Below are 25444 nucleotides of genomic sequence, written 5' to 3'. Positions count from 1 at the left end.
TTCTTTGGTTATCGATTTGTATGTCACATGCTTAGAGCCTAGCGATGGCGTGTGTCAAAATGGGCCTATTATATTGTGACGACTATAGGTATCTATAAATGCATTTGACAGTCGAATTAATATTTTGCTAGTTTTCTTGTTTACCTGTACATACAGGCTCGGTTTATAATTCGTAAAATCCCAATCACAAAACTTTAACTTTTAATATTTATGTAATGTGTAGGTAATGTTAAGGTTAGAGCATTTACCATTTACATAAGTGTATAGATGTTTTAAAATCACAAGTTTAACAATCGGTAGGTTGAATTTTCGAATTTAAATGTGTTTTAATGTAAATATGGGTTATGAGAAATGATTTTCCTTTCGTGTTTCGGATATAGTCTTCTTTCTTAAATTGTACATAATTATAAGAAAATCTTATTCATATTAAAACTATCCATTTATTTTGTTGCTATGCAACATTCTTGTGTAATGGAGAAGATATGCCTGTACTATTTAATGATCATAAAATTCACAAATTTATTTATTTACTCACTTTTATTTGGAAATTAGAGCATTTTCATTGGCCGATTACAACACGCTGAATTTACATTTGAAGCTTTTTATTTCAAAAATGTGGTACAAATAAAAATGAACTTCCATGTATTATTAACAAATCAGACGTGAATTTTGAGTGTCGTGATTTGTACGCACACATGCATTAGTATAATATTGTGTTACATGCTTTTTATTTTATTAAAACGATTTTATGGGGATACAACGCTCCCATAAAATCGTTTAAATATTATGATTATCATATCTGCCAATGAAAATAAAAACACCCTAAGAATGACTATGACCGCAGTCGTTCAACGGAACAATTTAGTTGTTTTCGATCAATGAATAATGAATGTATGATGTATTTTGATGTATTCTATTTAATAGATCTATGTGTACATTTTTGTGTAAACGATACGTCATATGTCAATAGACGCTTTCTGTAGTTTCGAAAGCTAGTGTTTGTCGTCTCAATTGATGTTAAACGGAGTAAATATTCTTGCTATAAATATTAGTTTTTACTGTCTGATAACAGAGTTAATGAATACCTCTTATTTACTTGTTTTTACTGCAATAAATATATTATAGAAATGTGTTATTTTTTAACTGTCAATTTAATATCGGAACAAACAAAAATAGAGGAGAATATGACTAGACTGGCAGATGAATACTCTTTTCTTTGTAAAATATATATCTAAAGCTAATAAGATACGGATGAGCGTACTCCAAACAAACAAGGCGTTTTAATGCTTACTTACAGTTTATTCTACAAATTAAACAGTCACGTCTCCAAAAAAAATAAATAAGAAAAAATGCGAACCCGCGCCGCCCCGTATAGGGGCCGCGCGCTCGACAGCCGAGCGTCAAGAAGAAATCACAACATTGTTTTAAATCTTTTAATCGTTATTTATTACTTCTATACAAATAGAACTGTACAGATAATTTTTTAAATTATTATTTACCACATTTCATCTCGTACGTTAACTTTTTACAAAAATGAAAACTATCAACACCATGCACGGAATTAACGAGATCGCGCGCCTCAGCCCTCCCCGCCCCGCCGCCCGCCGGAGGGCCGCGGGATACTCTTTCACCTCGCGTGGCCCACATGTCACATATCACAACAGAGTAAGTACGATGCGTGCGGCCGCCCCGATGCGCCGGTTGCCTTGGCAGTGATCGCGTACGAGCTTACATAATTTCTTGAATTTGGTTCAAATGCACTTAAAAAAGGAAATGTACAATATTGTCGAATATCTATTGACATTGGTCAGTCGCGCCCGTCGGCCGCCGCGGGCGTTCTCTTGGAGACGATTGTGTCGCCGGGCGGCCGGCGAGCGCGGCTCGCTCGAATAAAACCTGTACAAATCATACATACATACATACATGTAAATAAATAGTGAATGAAATGAACTGAATCGAAGTCCAGCTGCAGGAGGTGAAAGGGTATTCGACACACAGAAACACACTGGAGATCCTTAGCTATGGTTAGGGCCCGCCTCGCGCGTACCGCTCGCACTCGAATGCAAATCTCTAATCTTTGTTACATCCAATGTAAAGTACCGCGTGTATCCGTATCGCCCCGAGTTAATACAAAAATGACATATTTTTGGTATTTTTTCTTATATTTAAAAAGTTGGAATACACTTACAGTCTAGTATGTTGTAAATTCACGAGTACAGATTTGCAATAGCAACAATATATGAACCACCCAATAATTGATTTTCTTTAATTGACGAGGATACAAGTGAGATTGTAATCTTGCACTGCGTGACTTAAAGTCCATACATCCGCGTTGTGGATGTGTGCAAGGTTGCAACCTGTAGGTACTTTAGACCGGACACAAAAACCAATACATCGACACATCACATCGCCACAGTCCATATTTTTTTTTATCAGGTACGTCACATTTACACCTTGCAAGCCATTTTTGTTTCAGCATCTACACCACAAAACAGTCTTAAGTGCGTAAACTTTTCGTTACATAAGTTACGTCAAAATTATTCACCCAATTGTCGTCCAAAACGAACACGTCGACGTTCGAATGAACAATTTTAAACATTGCTCGACCTACGAGGGTACGCGCGAGTCAGCTCTTAAAATAATTCCAAACTAGTCCATTCGCTACAAACAAGTTAAAACAAATCGCCCGGAGCGTTCTCGAATCGATAAACCGATTGTGACATCATTAATCACTTAACGCTGCTGCGTTCGTATGACTAGCATAAAAATTTATTGGACTCTTATCGGCTCACGTACAAAAATAATTTGCGTTCCACCTGCGGCATTTCTGTAGGCATCAATATTGGCATATAACATTTACTACCCTAACACTTTACAATTATGGTCATTCGATTCTGCTGCTAGCTTCGGTGGTCTATAAAGATAAGATAGAAACGGGGGCCGGTCTACTCGGCCCTTACATATAGCTTAAAGTAGGCGGTACATTGCGTTAAAAGGCACCTGGATTCGGGGCCAATCGATACATGCTTTATGAGTTTTCACTCGAAACACAGTCTGCATTAGGCAATCGTTCCCTACAAATGAGATTCTATAACGACATGATTTTACTGACACTACATCTATCGTACAACAAGTCCAATAAAGTCGAAAGTTGTCACGTCGCATCCGAGCACGCACCGGGACCCTAAATCGATATCACAATGTTTTAAATACCGACCCACGGGGCCGCACTATACTTATTGCATCACATGATATCTTTCGCATTTTCGTTCGCCCGCAAATTCGTCACCTTTCCCACTGTACAACGGCACGGCTGCCGGAAGAGTGAAATTATTTTACAAAAGATCCCTCGCGGTCCGGCGGCGGAAGCGACGCGCTCGCGAGGCCCGCGGGCCGCAGCCGGACCGCAGCCGGACCGCAGCCGGACCGCAGCCGGACCGCAGCCGGGCCGCAGCCGGACCGCAGCCGGGCCGCACGGCCGCCGGCCGCAGTGCACGCGGCGCTCGCTCGGTAATCATCACAGAGATTAGACGAACTGCTCACAATCCATAAATATAATACTCGTAACGGAATGACAGAGAATTCGGGCGGCGGCGGCGCGGCGCGGGCCTCAGTTCAGGTCGCGGTCCTCTAAGTACTTGTACTCGAACGTGAAGCCCTCCTTTTTCCGCTGGCCCCACTTCTCGTAGTCGAAGTAAATGTATGTGCCCTGGAAAATGGTGAAAGAAAATATTAAGCATGTTATACCTAAAATCATAAGTTTAGTATTATTGGGTAATGGAAAGGACATTACAAGTTCCAAGTTAATCCTCAGGGGTAGTATTCCTTTCTTACCCCTATATTTAAAAGAAATATGTTATTAAAGTCTAATCGATATTAGATCAAAGTAAAAATTACCAATAAGCTTATTACATGAGAATTTTTTTTTAATCAATTTAACGTTAATAATTATAGTAAAAACTACTACTCCTAGTAACTTAGGATTCTCAAGTAAATGATGAAAGCCTATTCTTTTCTTTCTATCACCATCACCACTATGACAATCATTATTACCTGTTCATACTCCTCATTGATGACCTTGGGCTCCTCGTGCCTCTGGAACCACATCATGTACTTGGTGTGGAACCGCCAGCTCTGCTTCTTGAGCGCCTTGGCGGCGAGGTATTGCGCTTTCGTGCCCTCCATGTAGTAGAACACGAAGAACAGCGTCTCCGTCGACAACCGCTGGAAGAACTCCACAGAGTCCGAGTGGGGTAACAGCACCTACCATTGTAAGGTTACGTTATAGAATGTAGATAATAGTTCGAATAAAATTTAAAAATATAAATATATATTAAGTAACTTGTTCTTAAAAATGTTTTATGTGTATGTTTATAAGCAATACGAATTTCAAAATTTCAATTTTGGCTATCCACGCCTATTAAAAAATTTACCCTGCATACTTAGTTAAGCCGAAGTTCTCACCGGAAATATAAGCGTGGGGCATCGAAAAAGTGTACAATAGTGGCGACCTACAGCAACTCACGATATCACTAACATTTCTGAATCACGCTATCGAAGTTCTCTAAATATCTCGTATAAATAACAACACCGAACTGAGACTGTCGTAGCTCGTCTTTTCGCCAAACATGATCGTTTACGAATCTCGGGAGATGTCCGTTCGCCAAACGCTCTGGGTACGTGCTATCGCGAATTGCACATATCTATAGTCTGATTCATAATTAGGTGTCCAAAATGTAAACAAAGGTGTTGACCTATCAAGAAAATATGTTTCAAATGGTAGTTTCTTATTTTTGACGATATTAAAGTAATACAACAATAGTAAAATAATAATCTAAATAAATTAAAATTAATTTACATTTTTTATTATTTATATCACCTCAATTTCATTCCATACAGTAGTAATAATAAAAAACAAGATTGATGGTAGAAAATTAAAATGTGATAATGGTAACACAACTCTGATTTTTCAAATTTATGTGCGTATTAGAAATTAATTATCACTTGCTAAACGGTGAAGGAAAACATCGTGAGGAAACCTGCATACCTGAGATTTATAAAAAAAAAATCAAAGGTATGTGAAGTCTACCAATACGCACTTGGCCAGCGCGGTGGACTATGGCCTAATCCTTCTCATTATGAGAGGAGACCCGTGCCCAGCATCGGGACAGTAATGGGTTGTTGATGATGATGATGATGATGAATGGTAACACAATCGGATTCCAAAACATTTCTTGTGCCGTCATTTTTTAGTTTTGTAGTTGATGTTATTCATTTTCGTGACTGTGATCGAACTCGAATGTTTTCTTATTTTAATAGCGCATTTGTTAAATTGTGTATAATAGTTAAATTTTTCGTTTTTTGTTGAGTTTGTTAAAGTTTTTTTTCCTTGTTAATTTTGACAGTGACATTTCTTTGTTTACATTTTGGACACCTAATTATGAATCAGACTATAGTTATATGGGAATGTGTTATCCACAGTTGCACGTACCTGGTTGTAGTAGAGCGGCGTCTGGCAGATGTTGCGCGGCAGGTATACGCGCGTCCGCTCCGAGTCGGACGGGTGCGGCATGTGGTAGAACGACGACTCCATCATCTGGAACTGCACTTGGTTGTCCTGCAGGGGAAAACACGAGCTACAGTACAATATCAATAACATGAGAACACACATAGATAAGTAATTGTGCGTGCTATAAAAATGTTATGAACGGTACCTTTAATTTTCCTTAAATATGTCAATTATGAATGTTTAATAAAATGTGCAGTTACAAGTTGTCGCAATATAAAACGTCACTACTTTAGAATGTTAAATTAGTTTGTCGAATTCTCCTATAAATCAATCTATTTTGTATGGGACCATTTATTTGAACCATTCATTCATGTATTTTAGTTAATTTTAACGACAAAATGAGGTTTAATTTAATTTTATCATAAATATCAACATATTGACTGAATTAGGCCGATTATATCAATTTCTTAGTAACGAGCATATGATTGTGAGAAACTATATAATTAATAGTAATTATATACTTACACTGTTGAGCGGCTGGGGCCCTAAGGGCGCGACGCCGAGTAAGGGAGGGATGTGCGCCTGCGACATCGCCACGCCTCGCCTCGACAACTGCGGACATATCGATCGTTGTTACTACATTTTGTCAACATTAGTATTAGAGATTAAGTTTATTTAATGTAGTATAGTTGCCCCAATTGCTAGGCCGCTCTGAAGTTGTTGCGTGCAGGTGTAGTCAGACAGGCAATATGGTCGAACAAAACTACGAGCATATACTCCGAAGCAACGTAATGGCACACTAACGCCGCTATGTACCCTCGGCGAGAGCGGGCAGCGGAGAGGGGGAGGGGGTTTAATATCTACAATTTGCTATTGCGACGCTACTCGTTTCTATATTCAAAGCGAACTAGCAGTTTAGCGCGGACTATTCCTAGTGCAGGCCATATAAATATACTAATAGCTACAAATATGATAGCAGTGGTATCTTTTAAAATACGTTTTTCACTAAAAATGGTGATGCTCTGATGTTTAATACATCATTTGAGATTGTCTGGTACTATGATAATAGTGATTAAAATAACGGAAGCTAGAGGGTAGCGGCGTATTTGTGGCCGACCTTAGGTAGGCAAATCTAATCCTATCTGGAGTTGATTAAAGATGTCTTTGAGCGGTAGTAGCCACTTACCATCAGGTGTACTGCATGCTTGTTTGACTTGACATGAAGTGGGACGTCATGCCTTCCGGGACTCTCATATACTAAGGCAATGTTAACATAAGGGCGGTGGGTATGGATTTTCGGATCTCGAGTCTCCCCTCTTTCCCCGGGCAGATTCTCGGTCGTTAAATGCCCCCCGGATTTTTGATATTTATTCATAATAATATAATGTTATTTAAAACATTATAGAATAATGAAAAAAAAAATAAAATATATATTATTCCAAAGTGGGTTAAGTGGGTCATTCGGTACTTATGCGTCATTACCGAGCCGGACGGTCGGCCTCCTGATCGGAGGTCACCAGGGAGTTCCCGCGGGAGCGGACGCCCCCCAGGTGGTCGATCGTGTAGGGGCGCGAACCCCTTTAAATGGGAGTATGGTACGGCCTCCCGCTCATACATTGAGTGTGCAAGGTGGACCACAAACTCCTCGACAGTCTCAATCTTAATGCATGCTCGTCTGCTACTCCCGTATTATAAAAAAAAAGGATAATTCAATCATGCAGTGATAGGTTAGTGTGCGTGACGTTGTGAATACGAGCTGAATATCACCAACAATTGTGACCTGGTGGTGTGCGGGGTCGAGCCCCGCGCGCTGCACGGCCTCCTGCGCCATGCTCTTCAGCGACGCCGTGCCGCCCGCCGCCGCGCCCAGCGACGGCGTGCTCGGCGTTTCGCTCACCCTGCCACTGGGGGGGGACAAACGTTAATGCAAGCTAATATCAACATATTGAGAGATGTATTGATGAACCAATTATAATTTCAGACGATCTGAAGGGAAAATAAAGAAAGAGAGAGGAGAGGGAAAGAGAGTTGTCCATTTAATTTTTGTATTATTCAGTTTAAAACCATACACAATCCTCATATATTTTTTCACATTTGCGGTACTACACTTTCAAATAATAGGTATAAGCCCTTTTCACTTCTTTTTTTAATATCTCAAAAATTGTTAAGGTTTCATATTTTTATATTAATAACAAAATAATATTTGTTACAGTAACACTTGTTCACTACCACTGGTCATTATTAGGTAATCAATCTATTACATTGGAAAATTTCTTTCTACCAAATTCATTATAACGTAATAAATCATTTAGCAACTATCAACATTTAGTATTCTTCCTAAAATAAATTTCACTTAATTTGTCCTCAATTAATGTATTGCTAAAGAACGTATAAACGCCTAATCCAAGTCCAGGCAACACAGGATGTCAATTAAAAAAAAAAAGCAAAAACTCCACAGTCCGCAACGTACAATACTCACTTATTGACAATATGGTGTTGTTGCGTGTGCGGCGCGTGTTGCGTGTGCGGCGCGTGCTGCGGCGGCGCGGCGTGCGGCGGTGCGGAGTGCGGCGGCGCGGAGTGCGGCGGAGCGGAGTGCGGCGGGGCGGAGTGCGGCGGCGCGGGCCCGTTCACCGGCAGCGGGGACGCGCACGCCGCCTCGCCCGCGCTCGCCGCTATCGCCGCCGACAGCGCCGTCGAGGACGAGCTTTTTGACGTTTGCAACTGGAATTTATGTGTTATTTACGGCCACGGTATAAGTATGTATTACACAGTATAAGTATGTGTACAGTATAGATCCTTATACTGTGTTAAGGCGGTGTTGTTGCTAGGACAGACGCTTAGTTTGACGTTGCAACTGGAATTTATGCACTTGTTTAGACGGCGTTGTGGGTACGAACCGAACTAAAAATCGATTGCTGGGGACACACGGGTACGATTTTTGTGACCTCGCATAAGTCTTCATAATTCGAATAAATATAACATTTCTTAAAGGTTACGGGTACACCAAATTCAAATTTTGCCAGGACCAAAAATTCTAATTAAACTAAGGGCGCTCATGACCTTTGTAGGGTTAATGTTTCAGTGAATTTAAGCGTATTGTGAAACTTTTGCACGGACATTTAGTTCTTTACAAAATCTCTTAAGTCCGTAGATGATTTATAGTTAAATCTAGCTTATTAAATTTCTTGTTAAAACTCTCTTAAGTTTACAAAATCTAGTCGGGAATTGTGTGCTCTACTATCATACAACTAAGCACGTTTACGAACCATTATTCAGCTTTATGTATAATAAGCTAATTCCAACATATAGGTCGATAAAAATATTAATTATATTTTGTTATGTTAAATAACGCTTCTTAAAAGTTATGAACTATAAATTGCTATTCACAACGATATGACATATCAATAACGATAACCTAATTATAAAATTATTACAAGAATCGATAATAATCAAAATAAACACCTACCTTAATTGACATTAACCGCACTCAAAATGAAATTTAATATTACAAATACCAAATAAACTATCAAATTACAAAACGAACACTATACGATATACGAAAGGATACTAGCACATTTCAATAGAACTGACACTCAAGTGGCCAGTATAGATAAATATCGGATCACGCATCCATTCGCAATGATATTAATAACAAAAGCATGACTGTTTCCGCGTATCTATTTATAGATTTAGTTAAAGGTATTTAGCTAGAATATTGTTCTTATCACTATGTTAATTATAACATAGAGATAGTATAATATATTTATGTATCGACGATGAAGTAGCTCAATTTTTGCTCGATGCAATTTTTTGCGACGATGAAGTAGCTCGTATCTCAATTTTTTTTCGAAAAAGCGATTTTTGCATATTTGGACTTAAAATGACGTATCACGGGTCGTCCTTAAGAAAATATTAAAGTGTAGCAATACGTTCTATGTCCTTTTAAAGTACCGTTTCTTCTTATTTAAAGTAGCGTTTCTCCTTATGTAAAGTTTTTTGAGTTAGGAGTTATTGCCAATTCGTCGTCGGTATGTTTTCTTTTAAAATTGAATAACAATAAATAAGCAACATACTTTATATCAAATAGTAATAATAAGTATGTACCTATAAAGTATTTTATTAGTAAATATACGTATTACATATAGTACAGATTAACGGCCATTATTGATAATCAATCTATCGGAGTTTTACCTGCCAAAGATCGAAATTTAACAATTTCAAGTATGCATATAATTGTCGTATATCTATGATAGGTAAATCAATACATATATTGAATATTATAACGGAAGTAAATGTAGGTTGCTGGTTGGTATGCTGGATCTTTTTTATATTCTGAGGAGTAATATTTTTGTAATATTGCTAATTAGGTTTAAATAAATTTATTTCTCATAAAATTATTTAGTTTACTTATAATGAGATACAGAGATTGGATTATTATGACTATACTATTAATTAAAAACACTGATATACTTACAGGAATAGGTTGTGTGGGTGGCGGTAGGTGCACGGCCGTGAGCACGGGCGTACTCGACACCGGGCCATTTTCCACTACGTCTGCAAAAATTACCACATACACAAATTTTATATATAGAGGCTAATTGTGTTAGAAAAAATGTTAATCAAAGCTATGCATTAAAGTTTGGATGCAACACTTTTTATGTCCCATTTTTGGGGTTGGTCAGTCTCCATAAAAGCTTAATAAAAATTATCTATGACCGCCATAAGGACTCTGATTTTTAGGACTGACATATAGTTTACCTATAGTATTAGGTCTATTATACAATATATTATTATGAAATATGTTTTACTGGCTTTGAGTGGCTTTCACGAATATTAGTAAGCAATATAGAAAATTCACGCATATTATTTTGAAAAATCCTGATCGTATATGAACCCGGGTCTTCAGGGTTAAGCAAACTTAATCCATTATATATTAGGATGTTCCTTTAATATTGGTAATGGCTTATTTATATTTTTAGTGTCACTGCATGTATGCATTTTAAAGACTAATTTCGAATATTATAATAAGAGAAAAAAGCAACTCAGTATTAAAATAAATCATGCGTCACACTTATTAGTAAGAATATCGACAATGCATTCATACATTAACTCGTGTTATTACAAATGTATCTTTGACATACAAACACATATTTATCTATATATAGATGTGGATCGTTAGTTCAATGTACTGTTGACTCATTCGCGTACTACAATGCACAGAGTAAACTTGTACAGAGTAAGTGAATTAAACCAATATAAAGTGCAAATATTGACGAAATGTTGTAATTTTTTAACTATTTTTGTACAGTATATTTTGCATTTTTAATAATTTTAAATAAAAGGGAGTTCCTTTAGCACCCAAACTCGAGTAAACTGTATTATAAGAATTTTTAGGATGGAGTTTTATTCCAAAGCGAAGGTGCAAAAATTAAATTGTTGTGCTTATGTTTAATGAGGCTTTAATGATACGATGCCAAAACCTACGATCACTTTTTAAATTGTTGCCATAACAAAAAATAGATTTTTACAGATCATTTACAAAAAGAAGGAGAACCTATCCCTGATATTTAGATACGTAGTAGTGTGCCTGCCAAGGTTTTCATTTTATATATTCAGAAGAAGTGCTGAACGTATCTATCTGATATGCGTGACGTCTGGCCGCATGAAACTTATCCAGTTTAACTTTCATTCATGACAATTTTAATGTACATTTGTCACTTAGTTCTTATGTTGATTCGTTCTTTTCTTCTTATAATCGATCTTATGTGGCTATAATAATATGAAAATCGATGTATAAGTATGCCTTTCCACCACAGATTTGCGAGATAGTCAAACTATGAATGAGTGTTAAATCCTTTTCCATTGCATGAATATAATTAAACAAAATTTCATTAAATGAAAATAGATTCTCGTTTAGTGAACATATAAAAATCTTAATGGTGGATTTGAAATTCATCCATAGCTTAGCTACCTATCACACCGCTGATGATAAAGCACCACTAACTCTGCCTGCAACTGTAGTACTTAACCTGTTTTTCTTTTTTATAGCGTTAACATTACCCAAATCGTTTTATTTTATTCCGGCAATAACCCAGTTTTGCCTCTGCCTAAACTCTAGTATGATCTGTACAACGTAGGCGTGTCATTGACACTGAATCACGGATTAGTATGACTAATGTCTGTTATTAATAATAATCAGTCTATGCAGTATTTCGTTTATCAACAAAATTTGAAATTCGCAATATCTTGCCTACTAACATATTGTCAAATTTCGCTCTTTGATAGTTAAAGATTTATTAGATTTATTATGAATTACCAATGTAAGATAAAATAGTTTATACTATATTCAAATATCTCCTAATATATAGATACATTAGCCGCAATTTTCTGATATTTTGCTTGGCTACTGATTTTGTTGGAACAAAAACAATATCGTAGAATGTAATAACAAATGTAGGATATAAATGTTCCTTTAGGTCACGACTTTCATAAAAGAATGATTGGTAATGATTTTATTCATTTGAGGAAAACAAGTTTACTTTTTAAAAATCACTTTTTGAAAAATTAAGCTCTAACATTCGGCCCAATTCGAGGTAATTTATAAAAACTTTCCTACATTCGGAAATTATCCTAAAATTGATGAAAATCTTTTTGTAAAAGAAATTAAGAAGTACGTAATTAATAGTGATACTATTTAAATATGCCCTTTAAACCAACTTTTTACAATTTCATTCGAAATGTACCTATTATATGTGCATTTCTCATATATTAGAATCATTAAAGTTTTAATACATACAAGCATAATAAGCTACTAAATATAATACACAAAAGGCGCCTCTCTTTGTTCGATGTCTTTTTGTACGATTATTTATTTTAATGCAAATCCCTCCTTCCGTTGAGTGATCGAGATATATCCGTCACACGTCAACGCACGACGTACCCACTGCACTGCCACATCACTCCCCACGTGACTAAAGCCCGGGAGAAATCGCTACCATCTCCAATAATATTTGGAACAACTTATTAGTAATATACACAAAACCACCTCCGGGCTCCGTTGTTTTCAAATTGCATAACCGTCATTAAACTTCACGAGTCCAACCGTGAATTACTACGCATCGGCAACGTACTACAAAACGACGTTAACGTACCGCCCGCTCACACACCGGCAACACTTCAAACGCATGCACACCGCACACAGCTTTACCATCGTCCATATTTATCCGGCATTCGCGGGGGAAAGCATTGTTTTTTTTATGATTACTTGATTTTTTGTTGTTGTTTAGTTCGGGACGGTTGGTTAGCGACTGAGTGGACGCTGAGTCGCTGTGTCATCGCGTTGGGCGAGTGCCAGCGAGGCGGCGGTTCGACGCGCGCTACGAATGTTGGCGCGGCGCCAGCTGAGGTTAACGGCGTGGGCGTATGTCGCTCCATTCACTCGGATAAACCGCTTGTTTTGTAAACAATCCCCCGTACGATAATCGCGTTGTTTTCTTTTTGTACTTTATCGTTAGTCTGTGTTTGGGTATCTGAGGTGCCGTGTTCGTATGTCCTGAATTAGAATTTCTCTGATGTTTTGTAGTAAGTTTGGTAATAATATGGTATATTTAAACATGTATTTTGTTGTTCTATTCTATGTTGTGCTATTTAGACACATTTATCTTTGTTTCATTTTTTAATCTTTTATTTTTAATACATTTTGGATTTGCTCTGACGGATCTCACGTTTTGGACCTTTATATTTTGTATTTATTTTCTTCAGGTATTTTTTTGCGAATCCACTTGAATCAACGTTCATATTTTGTACTTTGTGATTAACAAATATTGCAACTAATTAACCAGTTATGTGTTATGTTTCAATATTTCAATATATACATGATTTTGTATAAAAAACTGTCAGACTCAAATCGCCTAATTTGAAAGTAGCCCTAACAAGCAAACGCTTTAGGCTTAGAACTCACGGAGCGTTTATCTTCTGTCTGCGTGAGCTGGCGCGAAACGGCAATACGCACAGAAATCAAATATGTAAGTAAATTCTTTTTGTCAATTTATTACTACAATATGTGCGATTGTCTACCATTTTCGCTGTGATGGTAGGCAACTTATCGATTTATTTTCCTTTTCAGATTTGCCACCACGTTTCGCCCAATTTGCGAGCCCTTCCGTAACCGCAGCCACTACGAAACCGCACGTAACTTTGACCTCGTTAGACTAGAAATAAACCAGTAGAAGAGAAACGTTTCGTGAGTTTTCAGTGTAACTTAGGTAATACAATAATACTCACCGAGCGCGTTGTGCAGCAGGTGCGGCGGGCTGGGCGCGGGCGGCTTGCTCGGCGTGCACGCGCCGCGCGACGCGCCGCTGCTCGCGCTGCCGGACAACACGCGCTCACACACCGCACCACACCGCGCCCGCAACGGGCCACAGACCCGCTCGCACCCGGTATCGGGCCACAAGCCATCAGCTCGCGCTCGGTACCGGGCTACGGACCCTCAGGTTGTGCCCGGTACTGAGCTACAAGCCGTCAACTCGCGTCCGGTACCAGGCTACGAGCTACCAGGACGCGTCCGGTACCGGGTCACAAGCTACTGGGTTGCGCCCGGTACCGAGCGACAAGGCGTCAGCTCGCACCCGATATCGGCTACAAGCTGTCAGCTCCCGTCCGGTACCGGGCCACGAGCTTCTAGGACACGCCCGGTACCGGCCATCGGCCACTAGGTCATGCCCGGTACCGGAATACGGGGTGCGAGGTCGCGCCCGGTACCGGACTACAATCCACTTGGTCGCGTCCGGTACCGGGTCACAGGCCACCAGGTTGCCCGATCCCACTATCGTGACGTCACAACTCGCAATCGATAACGGCCGGGTGGAGGAAACCGGTCGTTGACGATTGCGATTCGGGTCGGGTCGCGTTCAATGAGGGTTTCAGGATTCGATCAGTCCTGATCTAGGTTTTAGAAGCGTAATAAAATAGATTGTATTACGGCTGGTCTCTAGCTTGTAATTTATAAAAAAATAACGAAGTAATGTTGCAAGACAACCTGACAAAATGAAATATATGATTTCTTATGAGATTCGAATAAAGACAAAAAATACATGGATCAAACCATTAAACAACAACTGAAAATGTTGTATGGTTGTAGTTTCCACAGGCAATATATTTCACTGCACATACCCAGATCAATGACCAATAGTTTTTTGCCATTTAGAATTGAACCCCAAAACCCTCAGAGAAAAATGATTGTTTTCACTCTGGTAATTTCTAAGTAAAACAATTAGTATGAGAACTGTTTGTCTTTAAATATGTGACCAGAGTAACACTCGACGCGACAATGACTGGCTCAATAGCGTGGATCGGGCCTACCTACTTTCAACTCAAATATTAAATATTAATAGATTTCGCATAATGCGTAGCGTATTTCATTCAAATAACGTATTTGTTATAAAAAAAAATTAATTACTCGGAAATAAAAGTTTAGCGCTAAGCATTTTACGAAACCTTATTTTTTCAGCATAAAGGTTCATCTAATCATGATGTTTGTTATAGGATAAAACCTTTATTTGACCTTGTATAAACTGATGGCTTGTACTGTGATTCTGGTAAAGTGAATAGATTTAACCTCGAAATTGCATACATAAATCTAAGGCTTAGTATCCATTTCACTTTGCATAAAAACTACGTTTATATTTTATCTTCAGAAAGTAACAATATAAGTAACAGCAGTCGTTTCGATAAATAAATTAAATTTGACCATAAATTTTATATTATACAAAATTTTGTGTAATTAAAATGGTCCTTTGAGCCGGATGAAAAACAAAAAGAATAGAATATAATTTTAGCATATAATAGATGTCATTTTACACTAAATCTACGACACGAAGCGTGTTTACCGAGGACTTATTGAGACACAGTTAGATTTAAACGCAAGCTTTCGAGATTATACCATTCAAAAAATGACAATGATAATGAAAGATGAGCATGCAATGAAATGAGAATAAAAAGAAAAGCAGTTAGAAGTAAGTCTCACTCGTTATTCTCATTTGAAGTAATTTCTTTTTGAGTCTACTACTGAGCGGGGCCGAGAACAATGGGATCTTATATACCGATACTTACGTATATAGGTTAAAGATACAAGTACGGATAATGTGAGTTTGTTATTCAAGTACTACATATATAAACATAATGATATATAAGAAAATTGTTCTCAGCCGGACGAAAGTAACAAAATAAAAAAAGAAATGGGACTTTTATACAGCGCCGGCCCTATTCGCTATTTTCAATATATACTTTTGAAAATTACTTGGAAAAACCTAATTATGAAAATCAATTTGAAGAAATTATGTAACACTTTTTAAACATATTCAACTTTTAAAAGTAATTGATTGTAATTCATATGCATATTTCAAAACCATTATTACAAACAAAATAATGTTACATATTCAAATTACATATTGCTGCATATTTTTCAATTTATCGTTTAACACAGCAAAATTATTTTTACAATCAATATAAATTTACTATGGAAAATTAATCCTTTAATAACTCCTGGTCTATATATTCTAGTACCTGAGCTACTAGAAATTATACCAAAAATAAAATAATATTACGACAGGTCGATTTGTGGGCAATTTGATGCTCACAAAATCGCCTACTTTAAAATACATCAGTTTTAAATTTCTCGAACAGTCAAAACCAGGAATCACAGAGAAAAACAACCAAAAAAAATATATAAAACTTGATATAACATCAAAACGAAAATAAGAAAAATAGCTGTAGAGCCGGCGTTTCGGATACAAACAGTCATATCGGGACTGACCTATTGACGGATGCGGCGGAGTTATTGAGCAAGGAACTAACGTTAGACGGGCTACTACTGACCACGCCGCAGGTCACCGCGCGCAGCGGCAGCGGTTTGACCGGCTGAAACACAACGGCACATCGTCAGCACAACATAATAGCGGTTGGTTTTGGGTTGCCAACTTACACACCAACTAACATTTGTACGTTATATTACATTGAATATGTTCATTCGAAAATAGTAACAGTATAGTTTGAAAATGCATGTAAAGCACTATTTTCTGTTAGAGAATATTTAACAAAGGCGGGGTTTTAATGGTTACCCACCTTTAAATGACCAGATTATTCCTCACACTTTGTGCCTACAATTACTTTTTTATTCTGTTGGTTATACTAATATTTTGTAATAATAATACTAATCTTTAACCAAACGCATAATTTGGCAAACTAGTTTGACAGATTAATGTGCGCAAATGTTGCCACAGTACGTCTTGTATTTTTAATTTTATTCAAATGACTTTCCCAAAAACATAACTGTAATGAAATTATTTCGACATTTACCATAAAATTATCATATTTAATTCACACCTGGCAACACTTTATTTGTCAAACTAGTTCGCATTATACATTTCAGTATTATAGACAAGGTTAAATTATGAAAAGAAATCTATCATCACGTGAAAAAGTAACTCGAATCTAATATGGCAGCAAGACTGGTCATAATTTCAGAATCATTTTAAATTTGGTTTAAAAATATATTCTATTACCAATCTACAATATTAAAATTGACATCAAAATAAAATTAGCATCAGCAACCCACAACCCAAAACTAACCGCTGTGACAATAAAAATAATCGACAAGAGTAATAATAGTAATAATAAAAAAAAATATAGATTCCAAATCAATACTCCACAAACTACAACTTTACCATTGACAGAATAAAATTGAAGTTAATGATGATTACATAGGGGTGTAATGTTATGTACTGGCATGGATAATGGTGCGGTGTACTTACTTTCGTTATGATGTCGTCTTTTTTCTTTTTATCGACGTCTATTGAGTCTGTTGAGTGGTTGTGAGCGTCTAACGCTGGCGACATTATTGGACTTGTTCCTGGAAAGATGAGAAACAGTTTTCAATTGGAGAAATATTACTTTTTGTTTCTTCTGGTAGACTTTTGAGGAACAACAATGTAGTGTTATTAGCAAGTTACCCATTTCTGCCATTAACGACTGTCGTATGTAATACTTTAAAAAGGTAGTAGATGTACTAAAATCAACTATTCTGAAAAAGTCATCGAAAACTGCACTACGTCTGAGATAGACTTCAAATTTTAGTATTAATTAGGGTCGATAACAGGTTGCCATGAGGGACAATGGCTAATTAATATCAAGAGGATTGCATACTTAATAATTATTTACTTCCATTATAATAATATAAAATAACTGTTATTGCTACACAAATGGCTGTTGTAACCATACATCTATATTATCGTCATATTGTCATTTAGTACGCCTACATTTTAATTTAGTCGAGTCTTATAGTAGTATAGAGTACGTGTGAGGCGTCTGACCTGAAAGCATGCTGGTGGGCGAGCCGGGCGAGTCGTTGCTGTTGTTGCTGTCGGTGGTGGCGGAGGAGGGCAGGCCGACGCCGCTGAGCTCGATCTCGTCCAGCCCGTTGATGTCGTCGTATATCGTGTCGTTGTCCTCGTAGCCGGGCTCCAGTGACGACACTATGTAGTACTCCACGTCCTCCTTTATTCTCTTTATCTGCGGAAAGTACAACTTTTTCATTTGTATGGACAACTGTAAGTGTTCGGAGCAATGGGGACGCGTATTCGACTTATTCATAAGTAAATAATGCAACATCTTTTTGGTTATTTTGAGGTGTTTAACGGTATTCATAATATACATTCATCTAATAAGGGATGGTTAAATAAACAAATATCTAGTAATTGATTGTACTTACATTGCCAATATGGTTCGACTGTACGGTTGCGTAAAAATAAACGTAAGAAACATTCTCATATAGTCACTCAATTATATTTACACGATAAGTGCAAGTAAGCCCAAGAAATAATATCAATTAATTATACTATAAACAACATTAGAAATCATATCAACTAATTATTCAAATTAAAAATTCACTAATAAAATCAACATATAAAATTCAGAGCTGTGTGATATGACACATAAATCTGTAATAATAATTTGTTTATATTTATGCAACATGTTAAATAAACAGAATCATGATTAAACAATTAAAATATCAACATTAACATATAAGCTTCAAGGAAACAAGAAACCATTGACCCAAGCCAGTCGCTTGCTCTGAAGTTTATTCAGCTAGTAGCTTCAATTTGACAAGACCCCAGCCCAAATAAGGACACAGCATTTAACTCTGTATCGCCCATAGCTACTAGGCTTACAGACAAGTCTAATCGTACCCCAAACCCAATCAAAGCTGTTGCATTACATCGACGTCATTGAACATGTATTTGTTGCTTACCTGTTCCACTTCAACTGACATGTTGTCGAGCATCCGTAGGAGTGTCTCGAGCTTCTTTATGTGGAACCTGTGCTTCTCCAGCTTAAGCTTTAACTCCTCCATCCGGTCCTGTTTCTCCTTGTCCAGCCGTTTCTTCTTACCCACTAACAGTGACTCCACTTCTGACTCGAATAAGTCGATCTGTAATTGGAGCAACAATTGTTCTTTATATTACTAGTTACAAACAAGAGCACACATGTGACTTGAATTTTTAAGGGGAAGTTTCATGTGAGTTGATAGTACTAAAAGTGCTGGTTACAATATCTTACCGTTACTTTTGCCTAATGAAAGAAATGTTTATATTGAACATAAAATAAAACGATAAAGTGCAATAGGTCAGAAACTATCAAAATCACAATTATTTATAAATAACAACGACACAAATAACATTTTTATTTCAAAGAAATCCATAGAATAGTGTCATATTTACTGAGAATACACCTGTCATTAACAATGGTTTGAATGCAAAAAAAGATTATGAGGCAGGTTGCATGTAGTAACACCCTTTTAATTGTGTTGGACCCACACCATTATCGATCTTTCCACGACTCCTTTGTGATGGCACGACAATGGTTAAACGCAAGTGAATCAAAGCAAAAAATTGCTACCTATTGTAATACAGTTAAATCTCACCGGCGTCTGATTGGTCTTACGAGTTTGCGTTAGTAGCGAATCCATTCAAGACTATTAACGTAATTGATAATGCTCTGCCTACGTCGCATTCATCTTTGGATGCGTCGGATCGAGAGGCATCTCATGCAAAAATGTTGCTACAAAGGAAGCTGCCACATCTAGCTGATCTTGTTTTATAATTGAATTTTATATTTCCTTTTGCCCCTCATATCTATCGATCTCATGCCACATTATATGGTTATCTATCGACTTGATCAATCCGGCGTGTTTGTGGTAACATCCTAACAGTCATTATTCAGTATCATGCGTATAGGCTGCGCGGGAAAATTATATAAAACGAATAAAAATAACTATTTGTGTATTTTTTTCGCTATTGCGTTAATTATTTTCTGTATCTATCGAGTCTAATCTTTTGATTAATTGCTATGCTTTGGTTTACGACTTTTTCCAAGAATATCTTGTAAATTCTTTTTTTTACATTTAAGTGTATTTTTTCTACATTAAAGTAAATCACTCTACAAGATAGACCAGATGCTCTATATATATTATCATTTTCTATACAAGGGTGTTACAACCTACCCCATAAGCCTCAGACAAATATACCTAAGCTTATCCATACAACATTAAAAATAGTAAAGTTGATTATATCTCTAGGAAAACACAGACTTACTTGTAAATTAAGCGCGTCAATAGACGTTATGAGCCATGAGGACATCTCGTCGCGCTCCTTCTGCGCGGGGTCCAGCTTCTGCGCCGCGCCGAGCCCCTCTTTCGAGTATGCCTTAGTTTTTGTCTCTCGTTCAACTACTTTAAACCTTTCCATTTGCTGGAACAATGGAGACGTGTGGTTAACAAAATGTTTTAATGTAGCAAAAATTTTTTTTTTACATTAATGACTTGTATTTTTATAAGATTGGAGCAGCAAAGTATCTTGCAGACCACCTGTTGGTAAGTAGGAATTGCCGCCAATGGACACCTGTGGTCAACTCCAATACAGAACATGTTCTACCTGATGCCGGTCAGATGCTTTGCCACTCCTGAGGACGGTAGCCTCATGTATAAGACAGCGAACATTCACACTTCGATGGCATTGCATTTATAGCGTGACATTATTTTTGTCGTACACAAAAATACATTTAATATCATTGAACTCATTGTAGTAAAAAAACTGGCAAAATAAACTCTATAGTTGTCTTACTTATAATTAGTGTATTTAAAAACAAAAACATTTATTTTGTCGTGGTAATGTGGCATTTTAACGATTATAGAAGCGACAAATAGCTATTAATTGGAGTGTTTACAAATACCAAGTTGTCAGCCTCCAGGTGGCCGAAGTCACCTATCGACATTTCACTAGCCACGACATATGACAAGACACGATATTTTAGTACGCACGACATTTTACAAGGCACCTTACTCACACAACATTTATTTTTATTCTGAGTTGCTATTTTTATTTTGTCGTAAAATTTATTTAACCTAAATAGACGATATGGAATTCAATTTAGCATTCAAATGAAGTTATACATAAAAATATCACAGGCAAAAATAAATAATATGTGTAAAAAGCAATTAATATGAAATAGCAGGTGACTTTAAGACTATTTAAAAATTAAAAATAAGATCCTCAAAGAATTCATATTTCCATAATTGATACAGGAAAAACTTGCGATTTTATTGTTGTACAATAAAAATGTGATAAAAACCTTCAATGTTTCAAAATTAAGAATGCATTTTATAACAGAAAATTTGATGAAGTCTTTTATTGGAGTCAAATTAGATATGATAATGAGAATATGGTTTGGTATCATTACAGTTATTTTGTTTTGTGTTATGTTTGTATGACTTTTCTATATTTAAAGTTAATTCGTACTTTATTGTGCACTAGCTGACCCAGCAAACTTTGTACCGCCTCAAAATCTATTTATCAAATATATTTCATATAAAATATAGCCTATGTTACTCGTGGATAATGTAGCTTTCGAATGGTGAAAGAATTTTTAAAATCGGTCCAGTACTTTTTGAGCCTATTCATTACAACCAAACAAACAAACAAAGTATTCCTCTTTATAATATTAGTGCAGATTAACACAACAGTAACAATTACCATATAAATAATAGAACGCGCGAATGTTATGCAAATGCTGTTTTTATTGAAACAAAAAGACTTAATTGTGCAATTAATCCTATTCATAAATCATCAATGAAATGTGCTATTATTCCGGCATTATCAGCAGTTTATAAATAAGTATAGTGTGTGATAAAGCTACTTATTGTAAGTTAATTTAATTATGTCATGAATATGGCAGAATAACACTATAAATCACCTGTTACATATCATGATTATTATGATTGATACTATTTCTATTATGTCCATAAAATTATAAAATTAATGTAAGAACAATTTGTGAGTTTTATTTGTTTGTAACAGACTGTTAATATAAAATGGTTAACACCATATACCATATAAGGTGAAAACTTATACAGATAGGTACGTGTTATTTGTTAAAATTTCTCAATTATGGGCATGGGACCACCTTTAAGTGGCGTTGCTGCACATTAAGTAGATTTTTAATTTACTATTTATGAGTATAGTAACATTGTTTATCAGGTGTACTGATGACCTTTTAGTATTTTACTGGTCATTGTTTGGGCAGTGTCCTCCGAATCTTATGTACAAAATAAAAATGAGGCTACGAAATAGGAGTTTTACTGATAATTAGTTTTAAATACTAACAGAATACTATAATGTGACAGAATTCCACATATTGCATTTTACATTTCCTGATAATATGTTCATATCTTGATATTTGATTTGTTTGCACAGATAAACATAATCCTTAAATAAATATATATAGTGGGAAATACTGGTGTACCGGTTTATCTTTAGAATAATAATATATATAATTTATTTAGTGATAAAGGAGTACAGGAAAGGTCAGTCAATTCTTCGAAACATTTAAAAGATTTTCAAAGATATACATTTGCTCATACGATTGTACGCTGCAATGAATTTAAATCAGTTTGGTTTCTGTGTTAAAGAGATACAATTGAAAACCTACTTGGGTTTTGTAATGACATATTTTTATACTGGTTCTGATAAATTGTTTATACATTGAGGTGAATAATAAGGTTGAATAACAGCAATCTGTTCATACATTTTATAGTGTAACGGTTAATTAAGAATCGTAATATACAAATCATTTGAGCCGGTCAATGTTTATCTTAACCGCATTAAGATAACAGCTCATAGTAAAAGTTGTGTGAATTCAGTAAAAATGTTGATGAAAATAGAGCATTGAGATAAGGGTTTTTGAAGTGCAATGAAGTTAGAATTATAAAAAAATACGGATTTGCCTGAAACCATAGGATAATGATATGAAACATAATTTTAAACAATAATGGTAGGAACATGTGCATTGATTGGTACTGATACTATTTTAATACATCAAATATAAAATTTAGAAATCAACATAATATGATTATTGTTTTATGATTCTATTCAGCTAATCAAAATGTAGAAAAAGCAAGTAGTACTAAACTTTCTATATAGAAATATAACATGAAAAATACATAGGGCAATTTTACATGTGTAATTCTATCATTAAGTAAAAATTATTGGTAGCACAAAAACTAAATATCGAGATAAATGAATCTACATTATACAATTTTAGGCTATTATTTAATAGAAGCAAATAAACAAAGCCTATATCGCCTACACTCAATGATAAATGGTCATCACCGCTCATGCACATCTGTAACTAATTTACGCATAGTAGTCGAAATTCAATTATAATTATTATAGAAAGTTTATTCATTTTTATATTAATAAAACGAATATTTGTCTGTAGCCACAATATAAAAAGAATATCAGTTACAGTTATGATTAAAAGACACTGAAATTTTTCTCTTTCCCTATTTATATAATAATGGTAGCACATAAAAGAGAAATCTTACATGAAATGGACTAGATCTGTTGTTTTCACTGAATAGAGACAACCCGCATGGCAAATAATAGCACCATACCGACCACACATAGAGGATTGTGGGTTCGATCCCTAGCCTGACAGATATATCATGAATTTAACATTTAGTTGTGCATCTGGGTTTATGTTTTGCATAGCACCCACAACACAATAAAGTCCTTAGTGTAGGGTATGAATGTAGATAGCATTATAAATTTATTTTTATTCAGCAGAAAAAAAAAATCTATATAATATTTTTTTGGTTATGTTTTTGTTATAAATACTTATTAGAAAGTAATTAGGAATCCAGTAACCATTTGCAAAGATTATAAAACTCCTTATGGTACCATAAGGAGTTTTAACAGACATTGTTTACCAAAATATGTTAGTTTGTATGGTGTAAATAAGGATGCCTTGTAGCTATACATCAAGAACAGCATTCCAGCATAGCATATTGATATAAGAAAGACTATCTTTTGAACTATAATTGTCTAGTTACACAGTACTAATATGTTTGTATTGAGACAAGTAGAATTTAGGTTATAAAGTGATAATGAAATGACACTCACCGTTTCTATTAGTTTCCTATAATCTAAAAGTGTACTCTTATCCTTAATCTCCCCGGAGGCGATCCACGACTTGATCTGATCACGTAGCCTCTGGAGCTTCTTAATCTCCTTCTTGAGATCCGCTTCATACTTTTCTTTCTGATTACTGTTCGTCGCATTGTGTACCTTCTGCCAGATGTCCTCGAACGTCTCCACGCCTTCCGTTACCTTTTTTAAACACCTGTCTATTTCACCTGCAAAAACCATAGCACTGCACAATATGTCACTTGCAATATGCACCGTGAGTGCAACTAACGATTAAACACCCCAATCTACACTTAGCACGCGTATACACCACGGATTTATAACAAGATCGATGTATTGCAGTTACGAATCGGACAATAATCACGTTATTATGCTCTTGTCGGAAAAACTCACGAGTATAAGCACGTAGCATCTCGCAATCGCGCTGTCAACACCGCCGAATTATCGTCGACTTTGATGTTTCACTATGTTTACAGCTGCGATGCGAGCAGCGCTATCGACTCTCAGCCAGAGGTCTCCACTGATGGACAATAGAACTCTAGAACACGTATCTACATAGGTTGGGGTCAATCAATCTCTAACCTGATAACGTTACGAATTACCTTGTAATTTCCTTGTCGCAGCCATAGCTATTTACACATGTGGACGAACGTTCCGTACATATCCTAAACATACAAACTATTTACAGTAAAATGCACAAAAATTATTGATAAACAGACAAACTACACATCTGAAGCTTTGTTCGAATCCAAGATGGCTACCGTACACCGCTCGAACTGTTAGTGACTGAACGCATCCAGGCCGACGACCACAGAATCAACCTGTCTCGCGCCTGGAATGGTAATTAGCACGAAGCTTTCATAAATAATTATGAATAAGTTGTCACTAAAACAACAAACTTCAAATTTTCCACAAAATGATTTTAGGTATGTCGCGTAGACCATCAATCAAGTGCGCAGGCGCAAAATAATAGAGCAAAGCATAGACAAAATGGTAACAAAATGACAATTGGTATAGAGATTATGCCCTACTTTGATAACAAAACAAATATTATTTCATTTTATTTAAAGAAAATATGATATTTTCGCCCTAAATCAATTGATGACTACTATGTTTCTCGAATTTTATTTCATACGGCGGTAATTTCTTTGTAACAAAATCATCTTTAGTCTATATGCGCTAGGTGGCATAATTTTAGTTTCGGAAATAGCCAATAGATGGCGTTATTCCAATTCAGCTATTGCTAGAAATGCTAGAGGTTTTAGCGGACCTATATTCTAGAGGGCACTTAATCCATTTTTTTATGACGCGATTCGCAATTTACGATTCCAATTATTATTTATGTTATAATGATAAGTGATAATGATGTAGCTACCTAAATACATTCTGCAAA

General features: G+C 36.1%; 1 protein-coding gene across 7 annotated transcripts; it reads right to left on the bottom strand.

The window, feature by feature from the left end:
* Positions 1 to 1278: 1278 nt before the first annotated feature.
* On the bottom strand, positions 1279 to 25032 carry Not3 (CCR4-associated factor Not3). 7 transcript variants are annotated; one of them, XM_073093477.1, is made up of 17 exons: positions 24654 to 25032; positions 24445 to 24571; positions 24028 to 24260; positions 20164 to 20319; positions 18822 to 19001; positions 18282 to 18299; positions 17884 to 18082; positions 17326 to 17423; positions 16329 to 16432; positions 13796 to 13881; positions 9987 to 10066; positions 7989 to 8233; positions 7281 to 7413; positions 6035 to 6121; positions 5492 to 5617; positions 4054 to 4263; positions 1279 to 3709 (listed from the first exon to the last, which is right to left on the bottom strand). In XM_073093477.1, the coding sequence occupies exons 2-17, from the start codon at positions 24461 to 24463 to the stop codon at positions 3611 to 3613; spliced, it is 2073 nt and encodes a 690-aa protein (XP_072949578.1). In that variant the 5' UTR covers positions 24464 to 24571; positions 24654 to 25032; the 3' UTR covers positions 1279 to 3610. The 7 variants fall into 7 exon arrangements, with proteins under 7 accessions (XP_072949578.1, XP_072949576.1, XP_072949579.1 ...); XM_073093475.1 differs by lacking the exon at positions 24445 to 24571 and having other exon boundaries at positions 24654 to 25031; XM_073093478.1 differs by lacking the exon at positions 24445 to 24571 and having other exon boundaries at positions 7290 to 7413; positions 24654 to 25031.
* Positions 25033 to 25444: the final 412 nt, after the last annotated feature.

Source organism: Epargyreus clarus, unplaced genomic scaffold (assembly GCF_041222505.1).
Source record: "Epargyreus clarus isolate Ecla_fem2 unplaced genomic scaffold, WU_Ecla_fem_2.2 ptg000004l, whole genome shotgun sequence".
Taxonomy (NCBI): Eukaryota; Metazoa; Arthropoda; class Insecta; order Lepidoptera; family Hesperiidae; genus Epargyreus; species Epargyreus clarus.
Note: the sequence above shows the minus strand (reverse complement) of the source record. Positions and strands in the feature narration are given on the sequence as shown.